The sequence below is a fragment of the Streptopelia decaocto genome (genome assembly GCF_964273445.1).
Source record: "Streptopelia decaocto genome assembly, chromosome: 10".
Lineage (NCBI taxonomy): Eukaryota > Metazoa > Chordata > Aves > Columbiformes > Columbidae > Streptopelia > Streptopelia decaocto.
The window spans coordinates 3,063,519-3,077,965 of record NC_138665.1 but is presented as its reverse complement, the minus strand read 5'-3'; the positions used below and the strand labels follow the sequence as shown (position 1 = coordinate 3,077,965).

Genomic DNA, 14,447 nt, shown 5'->3' with positions numbered 1-14,447 from the left:
ATTTTGAAGGAGAGTTGAGAGAGGTGGGAGAGGTGAGGCTTCTCCTGCTCTGCACCACCAAAAGGATGCAGCCAAGACCCCGTGAAACATTGCTTTGGAAAAGGTAATTTTGCTGCCGCTGTAAAATTGAATGACTTGTTCTGAATTTTACGTGGACTGAGTTTAAGCCGGTTTTTAATTGACAGATAGGCTTTCTCCAGTTTTCTAATAATATATAAAGTTTTGTCTAACAAATGCCATTTCTTCTGCCTTAATTGTCTAATTAGAACTGAAATTGCACTGCTGGTGCACAGCTCCTTCGCTGCTTGCTTCGCATGGCTGCAAGAAGAAAAACCTCAGGAAGACGTGACCAGACAACGCACTCACTTTGGAGCTCATCTCCCATTGCTTCGGTGTTGTCCACTACAAGTTTAATTACTGTGTGAGAAATACTTTTCTCAACTGGAGCCAAAATCTAGGATTTAAGCCAAAGTAAATTAACAGTTCTCAGAAAACCTGGAGTCCCAAAGCCAAGAATTTCAAGGCTTTTAGGCATATCTCTGTTATTGGCAGGCGTCTCGTGATGTCATGTGGTAGAACAAATGGACACCAAAAAGCTGAAGTCAACATTGTGCCAGTTTAGCAGGGAAGATTAAAACCGATGTAATTTAGGGAGGCCAAACTGGAAATAATGATTATACACAGAAACAACAGGGTTATTTCATGAGCCATATCCGTTCTTTTCCATTAGTGGCAGATTTCCAAACTTCGTTCTTGGTTTCCTAAATTTGCACTCTGTTCTTTCTTTTTTATTTTGGGGGCAGAGGGACTACTTGTTTGTGAAGTTGTGTTTGACTAATTGTATTTCCAAATGTGTTAAATGTATTATTTTCTCTGTTGGTTTTTTTTTTTCTTTTTTTTTTTTTTGCATAAATTGCCATACTAGTCAGTCCAAACATTGATTTTGCATAAAATAACCGGTATTCAGGAACTAAGCAGGGAAGTCCTACTGGTTGATGGAGTAGGGTTGACATGCACGTTCTCTTTTGAAGGAAACTGATGGTGCTTAATTTTACCTTGCATATGCAATCAGGAGGATTGTGTTTGTCTAATTCAGCGCAGGGCAGGTAACGAGAGTTCCTCTTTGCGTCTTATTCTTGTGCTACCCACAGCCCTCAGAAATGCAGTCCTGGTGCAGCTCGGGCTGCCATGGCTGTGTTCTCTAAGGTGAGATCAGACCAGATCCTGCAGAGCTGCTCACTTGGATGTTGTTGAGTGTCGTGCAAGCAGGAGATCTGGTTTCTGCAAAGGTGGGCGCCTGTGAGAGCTGGCGATAGCTGCGTTGGTGTTTTTTGCTGTGACACTGGTAATCATCATGAAGGGGCCAGTGCTGGAATCGGTCGCCCGTTGGCCCCTCTGTGGGTCACGCAACCACAATCTGCTCTGGTGCAGCCCCGAGGAGCAGGAGGTGTGTGGGGCTTCTCCAGTGCTGCTGCTAGTACAGGGCATGCTTGGGATCAAGGCCACGCAAGAATGACGCAGCACGCATCCATCCCTCATCCCCAGCATCTCCCGCGTCTGATCGGCTGTCACTTGCCGTGGTTTTCACAGAATCAGTCACAGAATGTCAGGGGTTGGAAGGGCCCTGGAAAGCTCATCCAGTGCAATCCCCCCATGGAGCAGGAACACCCAGATGAGGTTACACAGGAAGGTGTCCAGGCGGGTTGGAATGTCTGCACAGAAGGAGCCTCCACAACCCCCTGGGCAGCCTGGGCCAGGCTCTGCCACCCTCACCAGGAAGTTTCTTCTCATATTTAAGTGGAACCTCCTGTGTTCCAGTTTGCACCCATTGCCCCTTGTCCTATCATTGGTTGTCACCGAGAAGAGCCTGGCTCCATCCTCCTGACACTCCCCCTTTATATATTTATAAACATTAATGAAGTTTTGCTGCTTAATACTTGTGTTGTGTTCCGTTCCGTGCTAAAGATATACTGTGACTAAAACCACTTTGGAGGTTACACACATCCGCTGCGCCTGGTGGCAGAGACACCGAGGCTGGTTAACACCTGGCTACGTCTTGTATTCTTTGCAAGGTGTGTGTGCAGCCACCGCACGCGTCTGGCCGCGCTTCTCATGCTGTGTTTGGTCCGGGTGGTGATGTGTTCCTGGTGGTTGTGTGCGTGGTCTTTGAATAATAATGATTTTTTTTTTTCTAAAGGGGAATTCTAGCTCTAAATTTCTTTGTTAAAGTCTCTATCCGGTTTACGCGCTCAAGGAAGGAAATACTGAAAGCAAAGCAAATCCTGCTGGATCAGCTTTGTCCCCTGGGTGCAGGGAGGGCGTCACGCAGCCGGTGGTGGGACGGTCGCGTCCCATACCAGCCGTGCCTGGGCTGGCGGATGCTCCGGCTCTCGCGGTGCGGGAGAGGCTGCAGGGCCGTCTGACGCCTCCGGCGCATCCGCTGCCGGCACCTCGGAGCTGCACGATTTACTGCAGCTGGGGGGCAAACGGTGCAGAGCGAGGAGAGGAGGCACCGTGCGATACCGGAACAAAGAAAGCAGGTGGCTTTGTGTTTGGTCAAGACTGAGAAAGAAAACATTCATTCTTTTTATTATTATTGTTTTTAACAAATAGATTATTCAATACGTGCATGTATGTTGTCACAAAACGCCTTTGCTCATGCAGGAAAGCAAGGTGGACACTGAAAAGCGTCCCCATGAAGTGGACACGTGTGCCTGTATATATGTATACCTAATAACAAAATATGCTGCTGAAGGAGTTTGCTGGGTGTAGCTGTGACAGAATCCACAGAGAAAGGAGAAATTATGTATTACAACCAACGTGACTGACTGAATTCCTTGTTTTGATGTTTACTGTGGGTGTCAAGGATGTATAAATGCAAACAGCACATTCATGAATTATTTTGGGTTGCTAGTAGGTTTCTGAAGAAAATAATTTGTAATGAGCTTTATTTATGCACTAGAAATAAAGATGGGATTAGGAGAATATTGAACTGTAAATGCACTGGTGATTTTGGGCTTTTGTGCATAGCACAGAGAATCTCATCATTTATCTCTGCTCTGATCTTGAATATGCAGAGCTGGCTGTGCCTTTTATGCAGCAGCTATTTTAGTTTGCAGCAGTCTGGCCTTGAGTCTGTAAGCTGAGCTTATGCAGAGTAGGCACTAAACCTCCCCGGGCCTCTCCCTGTGGTGCTGCCGCTGGCTCTGGAGCTTTGCTGGGCTGTGGTTTCAGCGTACCGTGACCCAGATAGTTCCTCTGCCCTGTCGGTGCCCAGCTGTCCTGGTCGTGTGGCCTGATTTACCTGCTTCTGGGCTGTGGACGTGGCCTTGCACATGGTTTTACTCTCCAGCTTCTTCAAGGCTGGAAGAGATCTCGCAGGTGAGGAGGACGTGAAGGCTGGGCTCAAGAGGGGAATGAGCCAGAGCCGCCGAGACATCTCCAACGTGAGGAGTCTGCTTTGGCAGGAGCAGGAGGTACCTACCATATCTGGAGATTGTGCTTTCCAGATCTTCTGCTGAGATTAGAGCACTGTGAACATCCAGGCATGACTTGCCAGGGTTACCCTGAGTCTGTCGCTTGCCATGTCATCTGAAGGGTGCGGTTTTAGACAAGCTGAAAGGCTCTTGTGTGGTAAGCTAAGGTGTCAAGGACAGTCTTGATGTATGTGAAGAACACCTCATTGGAGGTGATTTACCATATGAAAAAACTGAAAATATGCTGTAGAATAGCGTGCATCGATATGCTGCATGTGGCCGGTGTTCACATGGGGCCTGGGCTACTTTACTGAAATCTTAGCCCGGGGTGTACATAGGTCCCCATATTGACAAGCCCTTGTTTTGCTGTGAAGGAAGGTGCATCTGATAATCCTCGGAATTGTGTTAGATTAGGAAATTTGCTCTTTGCTGTTGCATTTTAACAGGACTGTTGAAGATCCTTCAGTGATTAGTGTATTGGTGCGACAGCATGCATAGTGTTGAGAGCACTTACAGCCGCAATCTCAATTTCACACAGGTGCAGACAGCAAATATTTTTTTCTTAGCAATTTCAGGCTCATGCACTTAAAAAGAACGTAGATAAGTTTTCCATTTGCCTGTTTGTATGCGCTGTGCATGCTGGTTTTGGAAGTGCTGGGGTCAGTGACACGCCGCGTGGTTTGGGCTGACCCATTGTATTGCGTGACATGATCTGAACCGGTTGTGTTCATATAAATCAGGTTCACTGAGGAAGCAGCTTCTTAGACTTTACCTATAACCTTGACCGTTAAATGTCGGGGGTTTTGAATGAGTCCGATTCAGGAGGTTCGGTGTTGGTTTCTCCTGGCTGCCGTTATCTTCACAGTTCCAGCATTACCAGTTGACATTCCTGGAGCAACATGGATGTTGTTTTGTTTGCTGTTGTTTGGTTTTGGTTTTTTTCCTTCTTTTAATAACCTAATTATTTAGCTTGAAGGTCTGCTTCATCTTATTGAGCCTTTCAGATTTCGCAAAAAGCCTTGCCCCTTGTTGGGCTGCATGGAACTGTACTAGCGCTTTAATTTAGTCACCTTGAAAGGGGACTGCCAAAAACAAAGGCAGGATCCAGCGATATGGATCAGCTTACACCAAATCAGCATTGTTGCCTGAGAATGTCTCTTGCAGTGAGAGAAGCTTGAAACCTGCAGGGTGTCTTTTTATGAAAAAAGCAAAATATATACTTATTTGTATGCATAGACCACCTAGGGGAGTTTCTTTTGAATTTTGCACTGTTTTAAACACTCATTGATGTGAGTGCTTATTGCAGAAGCAAGGACAAATAAGATGTGCAGCAGCTAAAGGGCCATTTTTGTCTGGAGGTGCACAGGAGCGGAGTAAACAAGATTCATTAGAATAAGAGGATGGAGGAGTAACTGCGGGGACATGTCACCTGCCAGAGCAGCGCTCCAGGACCTCAGGAGTCAGAGCGGCCTTGTCTTGCACCTTTTAATGGATGACAAGTCTGCTTCTATAAGGTGCTTCCTGAGCTACCTAAAATAGAGATTATACGCAGGGGGTAAGTATGAGTTTATCAATATCTCTATTTCTTTATTAAAAGATTAATATCTGATAGTTTCTCTCTGTCCTTCCCCTCATTGCTGTCCAGCTCTAGGATGTTACTGATCCTTGCCCAGACAGAACAATTCCTTCCAGGCTTGACTAACCTTCATGTTGGACAGGCAGGGCAAGGCACAGTTACACAGACACGGTATCTTGTTGGGTTGACTTTTGGGGTGGGGGAATTGCTGTTTCTTTGTGATGTTTGCAGGAACCCCTGAAACATGATTAAGACAAAGGAAAACAGTTAAATCTGGACTGCGATACATTTTGCTGCCGAGAAAGTATGTACTTATAGTTTTCATGCAAAGTTTTGTACCTCAAATTGTGCAGTCTAAAATAGTTTCCCTGAAATCTCATAGAGAGATGAAATAGAGCTACAAAAATTTCTGAAGAAGAGGTGTTCCGTGTACCTTTCAGAAATGAGATGGGATGTACCTATGGTCCTTTTAGAACCTGCTATGACCTTGGATCACTTTATTTTCTCAGTACTAGTGCAGTAAAATGTAAAACTTAGGCAGAACTTTATATCTCGAAAGCTCACAGGGTGTTGTAGGATTTGTGCCCAGCACATGAAATTGAAGCTGACTCCAGGATGGATTGTAACAAGCTTTCAAGACTTGAGCCTTAGCTTGAAAGTCATTTGATATATTCAAAAGCAGCAGGAGGAAAAGTTAGTTCAGCAAATTATGGGCACTGTTGTGGTGTGAAAAGGTCATTCTGTAACCCACCCAAATCTACCAGCACTGCTTGGCTGTAAGCTTTACCTGCAGGTGGAAGCCGTCCTCCCCTCCTCTCCTAGTAAGTCATTCAGAGTCTCAGATTTGAAATGCTCGCGTTCTTCTTAAAAATGGTTGAGAGCAATCCTGCCATGGTTGGGGTGGGTTTGCTTTTATGCTGAGTGGGAGGCTTGTAGGCCAGATATATCTTTATATCAGCTACCAGTCAGTGTTGACAGAACTTGCTTGCAGGCATTATTTCAGATTTTTCTTCTCTCTGTCCCTGCCCTTTCGCAAGGCCCCTGTAGGGATGGTGACCCTGCACCATTAACTCCTCGCCATTGAGCCAGAGTAGGTCCTGGGTCTTCATTCCTTTCCCTGAAGTTGTCCAGAGAAAGGTGCTTCCAGGAGTAAAGTGAAACCATGTAGGCAGGAGCTCTTGGTTCAGGGTATCTGTGGGTGTCCAGGGGTGGAAATGCAGCGGTGAGGCGCCAGATGTGCTGCAGCAAGGATGGTCTGCTTGTGTGGCTATTGGATGCTTTCCACGAGGGGTCTTTGAATTGTTGTGAAAGGTTTAATTGTTTTTGTTGTTTTTTAAATGGCCTCAATCACTGTGGTTTGTAAAATTGATTCCTTGCTGCCTTTTCCCCAGAAGGTACCATTACATGTGAATAGACCTTTCAAATTCAGCTCCATTGAAAACAATGGAATTAGCCTGTGCTGTTGTTCCGATTAAGGAAATCAATCTTGTTTTGAAAACCCCTGTGCTTTTGAGAAGAGCAGAACTTTACAGAAAGATCTACCTTTCTGCTAGGCAGAATTCCCCAGGAGACATCTGCTCTCGGTGGGCATCCCTAGATGTTTGCTTTCCTGTTTGGGAGAGATTTGCTGCGATTTTGGAACTGGCATTTTCTTGAACAGTTTTATGCTGTTGCTTTTGTTAGTTTTTAATGTTGATCTCTTTCCACTCTTCCTTTATCTTTTGTGACATTTATGTCAGGTCACGGACAAATAGTTATGTATTCCACGGATTTATTTTTGGTAGCGCTATCCTCACTGAGCATAACTAGCAGACTGTATTTCAAAGTTGTCTCGTGCTTTCCCTCTGCCAGAACTGTGAGCTGCTCCTCTCTGTTCATTTCAAAGAGCTTATTACTGCTGTTGGGTCTTTGCCGGCCTCTTTGCAGAGCTTCTTAGCCCTTTTAGAGCCAATCCTTTGCTTTCCCTTGTTGAACACCAAGTCGTTGGGATGTCCTCGATGATTTGTTGACAAGAGGCTGTGGATCCATGGAAGCCGCGGATTCCTTCTTGACAATCCCGAGTAATGCAATATTGCGTTGGCTGCTTTGCTTTTCTTCTTTCCCTATCTGTTCTGCTATATTTTTATATATAAAAATAGGCATATATGGAATAAACACGGACGTTTCTGTAGAAAATAAATCATTGTTGAGAGAGGGCAAAATGACACTGAATTGGCAGCTTTATAGAAGGTATGATGCCTTTGATTGATTAGTTGTCAAAGAAATGTAATGTACTAAACATGATGAAGATTAAGGATGTTAGAATGGTTAAAATTCAAGTTGCATAAGTGTTTGGTGTTAGGTTTGAAGCTTCTTCCAGAATTTTAATTTTGAAAATGCAAAGTATTTGTTTTATGCTGTTCCTTAGGAGCCCTCTAGATGTTTTGGAAATTTAGAGTTCTTAAAAAACAAAAAAAAACCCCACAAACAAACAACAAACAAAACACAGTCTGAAAGTATTTAGTATTCAGAGTTTATGAATTAGGCAGAGAGACATTATTATTTTTTTGTGATTAATAGTGAGCTTCTGAGATGCATTAGACACTATTTACAGAAACCGAGCACCAGAAATAATAGTAGCATTATCCTGAACCTCGTAATTACTCTCAGGGTCCAATTTTACATTGTACCTAATGTTCAAGAAATAATAGCGGCGTATTTTTCAGCAAATGATTATTTAGGTATTTAGATAGATACATGTACAGCAGGAGAAAATATTAGTTAAACTAAACAATGCTTTTTGAGGGGATTGGGGATTTTTTTTACCTTTTGCTCTTTCTTTTGTAACCACACCTTCCTCTCCCATCGTCTCATTCCTCCTTTTCCTCTAGGAGGCAGGACTTTCCTCTAGGAGGCAGGACTTCACAGAAACAAATCCATGGGCTTTGTATGGAATCGCTGTTGGAGTCGTCCTCAATGCTCTGCATAAGTGACCTTTCAGAGCCTTTTATTTCTCTTATCTCCCTATGGGGGATGCCTGGTTTGGCCTCTATCCTCTCCACTTCCCCTCTTTCCAACTGCTAATAAATCTTTGTGTAGAGGTTTAGCTCCAGCCAGCAATTAGGACCACACTTAAGACCACCTCTCCCCTCGCTCATTCCTGCCCCTTCCCCCCTGCAGTGGGATGGGGAGGAGAATTGAAAAAGAAGGTGAAACTCCTGGGCTGGGATAACAATAGTTTAACAGGACAGCAAAAAGGAAAAGATAAACAACAATAAAAGAATATATTATACACAATGCAGTCGCTCACCAACCTGGAAAACCGATGCCCATCTGGCTCCTGAGCAGCAATTCCCTCCCTGGGCCAGCTCCAGTGTTTATATACTGAGTGTGACATCTATTGTATGGAATATCCAGTTTGGGTCAGCTGTCCTGGCTGTGTCCCCTCCCAGCTTCCTGTGAAAATTAACTCTGTCCCAGCCGAACCCAGCACATGGAGTTTAGTTAATGAAGCAGAACGGAAAGGAGCCTGCAGACAACCTGTGTTGTCTGGGAGATCCTGCCCAGGTGTCCAGCTCCTCATCGGTGTCCTCATTGGGTGTCCGGCTGCAGGAGAACACGGACACTCTCCTCGCTTGGCCTGGGAGATGTGCAGCACATGAACATGCAGCAGTGGCCATCTCGGCCCCTCTCTTCCCTTACGTGAGGCACAAGTCGCTCCCCTCTGCTTTTGTGGCCAATTTTTATCTTGCCAGTTGTCATTCTAACAAGAACCCCCCTTGAACTTGCCCTGTCAACTTCCATTGCTGCTTTCAAAAATACTCCAACAGATGTCTTGCTTTCTCTCCTGGGAGACTTCTCAGATACTTCACAGATACTGCAGTATCTTTCTTAATTAACTCCTTCACCGTTGATGCTGAAGAGGCAAAAAAAATGAAGTGTTCCAAACCTGACAACAGTTAAGCTGGTGACAAATGACTGTCATATTGACCAGTAAGGTCTGCTTGTTTCTATTCCCACTTCCCTTAGCAGCGATAGGAAGTTGAACTGTGAGCTGTTTGAAATCATCTCCCTGTTCTGCACCTTCACAGCATCAGTAGCCAGGACTTGGGGTCATCACCACCATGAGCTGCACTTTTAGGGAAGACTGGGGAATGTGTTTTCAGATGTGTTGGCAGATGATAGGGACCCTCAGGCTTGTCTGACCACGGTAATTTGTCAAAAACTGCACCCTTCATTGGGACTTTGCTTTTGAAAGCTGCCCCGTGTCAGCAAAGCTGAGGTGATGAGAGCCCGTGTTTTCTTTCAAAGACAAACCGCGAAGTTTTAGGCAAGAATTTTGTTGTTAGGCCCTGCCAATGCAACAGGTTTTTGTGTTGTCTGTGGACACATCTTTCTGTGACAATGTGCAAAATGAACTCTAAATTTCCATTTACTGTAGCTGCATGTTGCTGTGTGTAGAATGGAGTGAGGCTTTATCTGCAAAGCACGCAGTGGCACCATCCCAAGTACTTGATGGGCTGTGAACCTTGTGCACAGCACTGCATGCAGAGGGCAGCCCTGAAGGAGAAGATCGGCCATGGGTGGAGGAGCCTGTCCATGGGTCCGGCTCCCAGCTGTGTCGCTGACTGCCGCAAGTCCAACTCTATTTTTCTGTCTCCTTTTTTCTATCTTTTACCTGTAAGTTTTTTTGATGTGTCTCATCTCTTGTGCTTGCATTGTGGACCCTAGCTGACATCACAGCCCTTCCACACCACCTAAACATGACCTGTGCGGTCAACCGTTGCAGTGACCTTTCACCATCGTGCCAGGGCAGAATTACCCAGCGGATGCCTCTGCTGCTGCTTCGACATGCGATGTGTGGGCAGCCCTGACCGCCACCGTGCTGGAAGTGGCAGCAGGACAACGAGAAGCTCATCTTGCCTGTTGGTGTCTATGTTGAGTTTGGCACGTTCTCATGAAGAGGAAGGGGCTCCATGACTTGCGAGCAGAGCAGACTTGAGATGAAAGTCACTAAACTACCCAGGTATCGTTTTTAGAACTGCATTTTGGAGCACAGCAGCTCTTTAAACTGATTTCAGTAATGAATAATTAAAGTATAAAATACAAGAACAGTGAATATTTCATTAAAATACTAAACAGAAACTACAAAATGTGTTGAAGACAAAAGAAGCTTTATTTTTTTTCTTCTCTCTCTCTTTTTTTCCCCCTCTCTTTTCCTTCTCCCCTTTCTCCTCCTACATGGAGAACCCTGGTCTGGGCAGAAGGAAGCGAGGGAATGTGCAGCTGCCGAACCACTGTGGGAGATTAGACATTCCTCCTTACTTATTAACCACTCTCTTCTCAGTCGTCCTTCACAGATTAACTTGTGGGCATAATGATTCAGATAATATCTCATGTGTTCCTTTCCTGGAAATGTTTGTGGACCTTGTAAACATAAGAGCCTGGGAAGCTTCATAGCTGTTCTGTTGAGATGAAAATATGTTCAAGCTCCAGTCAGAAGCTATGTGTTCAATAGTAGTTAATTAGTGGCTAAAACACATGGATATGTGGAGTTGCATTGTGTATTTGCTATTAAAATTAACAAAACCTTCACAGAAAATAGCTAATTAAGAAACTGAATGATACTAGATAGTAAATAAAAAAATAAAGCAAGTTCTTAGAGGAATTTTTCCAGATTCCACCCTCCAACTCCCCCGCCATGTTCTGGACTTCAACAAAATGTAAGATTATTTAGGGTCTCTATAGTTAGAAGTCAGATTAGATATTGGTTGAGGCTGTGTTTATTAATCAAGACTAGTAATTACAAAGTCTCTTCATTTCCAAGAGGTATTCAGGCAATCTTTGCTAGAGCCCAGCAAGAATGAATAGATAATGTGTATAACTGGTAGACGGAGAATGAACATTCAAGGTTGATGAAGATCTAATTCCCATTTAAAAATGAAACCAAATCTAATCTGGGGAATCAGGAGCAATAAGAGTGACGCATTAAAGCGCATTTATAGGTAGTGTTGCTCTTTCTTCTGCATCGAAGCCTGCCAGGTCTCCAGGTCAGGAGGACCTGTCTGCTGCCTCACCAAATGACGGCAGAAGCGGATCCGCGTGTCATTGCTGACACGGACTCTGGCCATGACAGCCTTACCCATGAGGTGGTCTTCTCTGATCTCTGGTTTTCCTATATTCGAACAAAAGGCACTAAGTGATTCTACAGTCATCATCTGGGATCATCGTGGGTAATGCACGCTGGGCCAGGTTTCCACAAATCCAGATCCTGAGATTGTTTCCAATCTTTTTTTCTCATGTTGGTACTGAGTGTTGCCCAAAGACATTCACTGATAATTGCTTGATTAGTTATTGTGGCTCTGATGTCAGAGGTCATTGGGGATTGCATTTAATAAAAGACTTGGCTGCTGCAGCATCATAATTCTAAGGGCTCGGATCCCTGGATGGAGCCCTGAAATCTGAATTAAATACAGAGTGCATAGAAGAGTTTAACACTGGACAAGGTGATTATTTTAAAAATAATAATTAAATTTTTAAAATAAAAAAGGGCAGTGAAATATGAAATCCTATTAGTCTCTGACCACTTGGGACTGCGAGCCCGAGCCTGGCGCACCTTCCAGAGCTGGAGACCGTGTCCAGGAGACTGGGACCAGCAGGAGCCTCAGGGGACAGTTACTGGCAGAGTGTTGGAGAGCTGTGGGGAGACGCTTCGGGCTCAGCGCTGTAGGGAAGGCGTTTGTGAGCCGGGGTACCCGCAGGTTTGGGTTGCACGTGGGCTTGCTGGATCAGGCTCCTTGCGCAGTGTGTCTGCCCAAGGCCCCTCCTGGGCACCACGTCACCGCCCCAGCCAACCTGCTCCTTCAGACAACTCACAAGGGACTTCTGAATATTGGCTGATGCTTGTCAAGCATTTAAAGATTAAATATGCTGTGTGTGAACAGGCTTTCTGCTCTTCTTGTATTGGAGACCAGGGTGATAAGCGTGGTATAAGTATCTTGAGAGAGAAATGCTGAGCATAATAATTTTTATTGATCTTAAAAGCTAAAAGACCTTTCTACAACTTTATGGGGTTTTGGTGTCTAATTACTCATTTATGTCCATGTAATAGTGCAGTTATCTTTTCTGCAGAAGAATTGGGAGAAGCATATTATCATTTTAGTAAAACTGTAATTCCTGAAATAATAGTTAATTTCACCCAGTAGTTTGTTTAAGGTGAAAACAAATGGTGGAGATCTTTGGGTGGGTGTCTCGAGCACTCCTTGGCTCTGCAGGGACACTGCTTTACAGACTAAGGCTTTTTTTAATTTACGATAAACTCTAAAAGGTGGTCTAAGCAGAGGTTTGGTTTGGGGCTTTTGTTTGTTTGGTGTGTTTGTGGTTTGGTTTTGGTTTGTTTCAAAAATAACATTATTAAAAGAAAAACCTAAAACCAATGGGCCCTTATCCTTGATATAAGCTCTTTAGAAATGTGATTTTTTTTTCTTTGGCTAAACAAACAAACCCCCCTTAATTATAAAGGATTGCAGCTTTCAGATAGCACTGGTATGATTTAATTTGCCACTTGCTGTCATTATCTGAGTCACTTCTAGGGAAGAAAATACAGAGAGCACTTGTGTTGGATATGCTGCGGGAAGGCTGATACTTCTCTGTTGCACCATGGTAGCGATACCTTGAAGGATTTGTATGTTAACAACATGTGAGCCCTTTTGATTTAAGGTATGTGGACAGTCCTACAATTATTAGTCCTTTTGCCTTTTTTTTTTTTTAAAGTATCGCATTCTCTGAAGTTTGAACCAGTTTTGGAAACGTTTTGAACTGGCTTGCTTAAATCATCTTTCCTTTACAATTTGATCAGCTGAAATGCAATATCACAAAGCAGGTCCCACTCCTGAATGGTCAGGATTGGATCACCCATGAACAGTTTAGTGATGTAGCCCAATGTGGGGTGAAAATAACCCACTTATTAAGGAAGTTCCCGTTAAGTATCTCACAGGTACTGATGAATAGTTTGCTGCTGCTCCCAGAGACGTTTTGTCGTGTGCTGGGAGAGCAATCCTGCAGCAGCTGTGCTCGAATTCCTTTCAACACAGTTGTGTCTCAGCTCTGCCCGAGGCGAGCGGATGATGCTTCCTGGCTTGACAGGGCCGGGACAGAGTTGGGCGAGTGAACTGACAGAGGTTCTAGTTCAAAAAATATGCTAGAATTATTAATTCTGGTAGCAGGAGCATGAAATACAGCATTCCTGTTTCCATGAAGGAAGAGAAGGCCACCATGTTGAGCAAGCACTTGTCCCTTCAGAGCTGGCTCCAGGAGTGATGTATTTTCATTTATTTCTTCTTATTTTTTTGGTATGTGCTCAAAATGTTTAAATTCTGCATGTGGGGAAAAAAAAAAAAACACAACAAAACAACAACTCCACAAGAAAAACACAATTAAAACATTAATTATTAGTGCTGAGAGTATTTTGAGTCATTTTTGTATTCAATTGGCTGTAATTAAATACTCAGCAAATGCAAAATTAGGTCATATATTATGTAAATAGGATGAGACATCCACTAGCTCGAGCAACAAATGCTTCGGAGTCCTTAAGGGTACAATTTGCGATTGGACTCTTGGAGCCTGATCGGTTCTGTCTGACCCCGATTTCCTTCTCTGTCGCGTGCCCACCTGAGCGCGGAGCGGATGCTGATGCTGGTGCTGGGTCAGCTCCTGCATCCCGGCCCGGCCGGGCCAACCCCCGGCCCCCTGTTCTCACCCAGCCTGGGGTGGGCTCTCCATGGGGAAGACTTTCTCCTGGCCCCAGCGAACCTCTCTTCTCTGCTGTGCATTGACTTGAGTACATCCTTTTAGACACGGGCAGAATGAATTTAAGTATATTAAAAACAACAAAAAAATATATTAATAGATGCTTAACCGTTCCGCTGAGTGAGGCTCAGAGCACTTGACGCTGCCCAGGATCATGCCCTCCATTCTCTTAACGTGACACTCGGTAACTTCTGATTTAGCATTCATAATTACAAATGCCAAGCCTGATTTTGTTCCCTTTGAGGATAGCGGGAGCAGTAACAAGTCCATTATTATTAGGCAGAACAATTATGTAGCTCTTAAAGGAAGAAATAAAAAAAACTCTCAAGCTGTTGGGTTCTGCTTTCTTGTGCCAGGAACTTGCCCGCTGTGGGTGCTGCGTGAGGCAGCGTTTCACGCCAGTCTGAAGTCACTTCATCCTCAGATTCTCCACTCGTCGCGGTCTTTGTTCCCATCTCCAGGAGTGGCTCTCGAGGACCACGAATATACTTCCCCATTCCTTCCTCCCCAGCTCTCCTGGTTCCCACTTTTCAATCCGAACATGAGCCTCTGCACGTCTGAGGCACGTGGAGAAGAGCGAGGGTGCGTTAGGAGGTGCTGGTGGCTGA

General features: G+C 44.5%; 1 protein-coding gene across 1 annotated transcript in view; it reads left to right on the top strand.

The window, feature by feature from the left end:
• Positions 1 to 9,966: 9,966 nt before the first annotated feature.
• The window catches only part of NEXMIF (neurite extension and migration factor), a 104,509-nt gene continuing 100,028 nt past the window's right edge, over positions 9,967 to 14,447 (top strand). Inside the window, exon 1 of the mRNA XM_082061696.1 lies at positions 9,967 to 10,057. Coding sequence (XP_081917822.1) covers positions 10,008 to 10,057 — 50 coding nt within the window. The 5' untranslated portion in view covers positions 9,967 to 10,007. The remainder of the gene's footprint in view (positions 10,058 to 14,447) is intronic.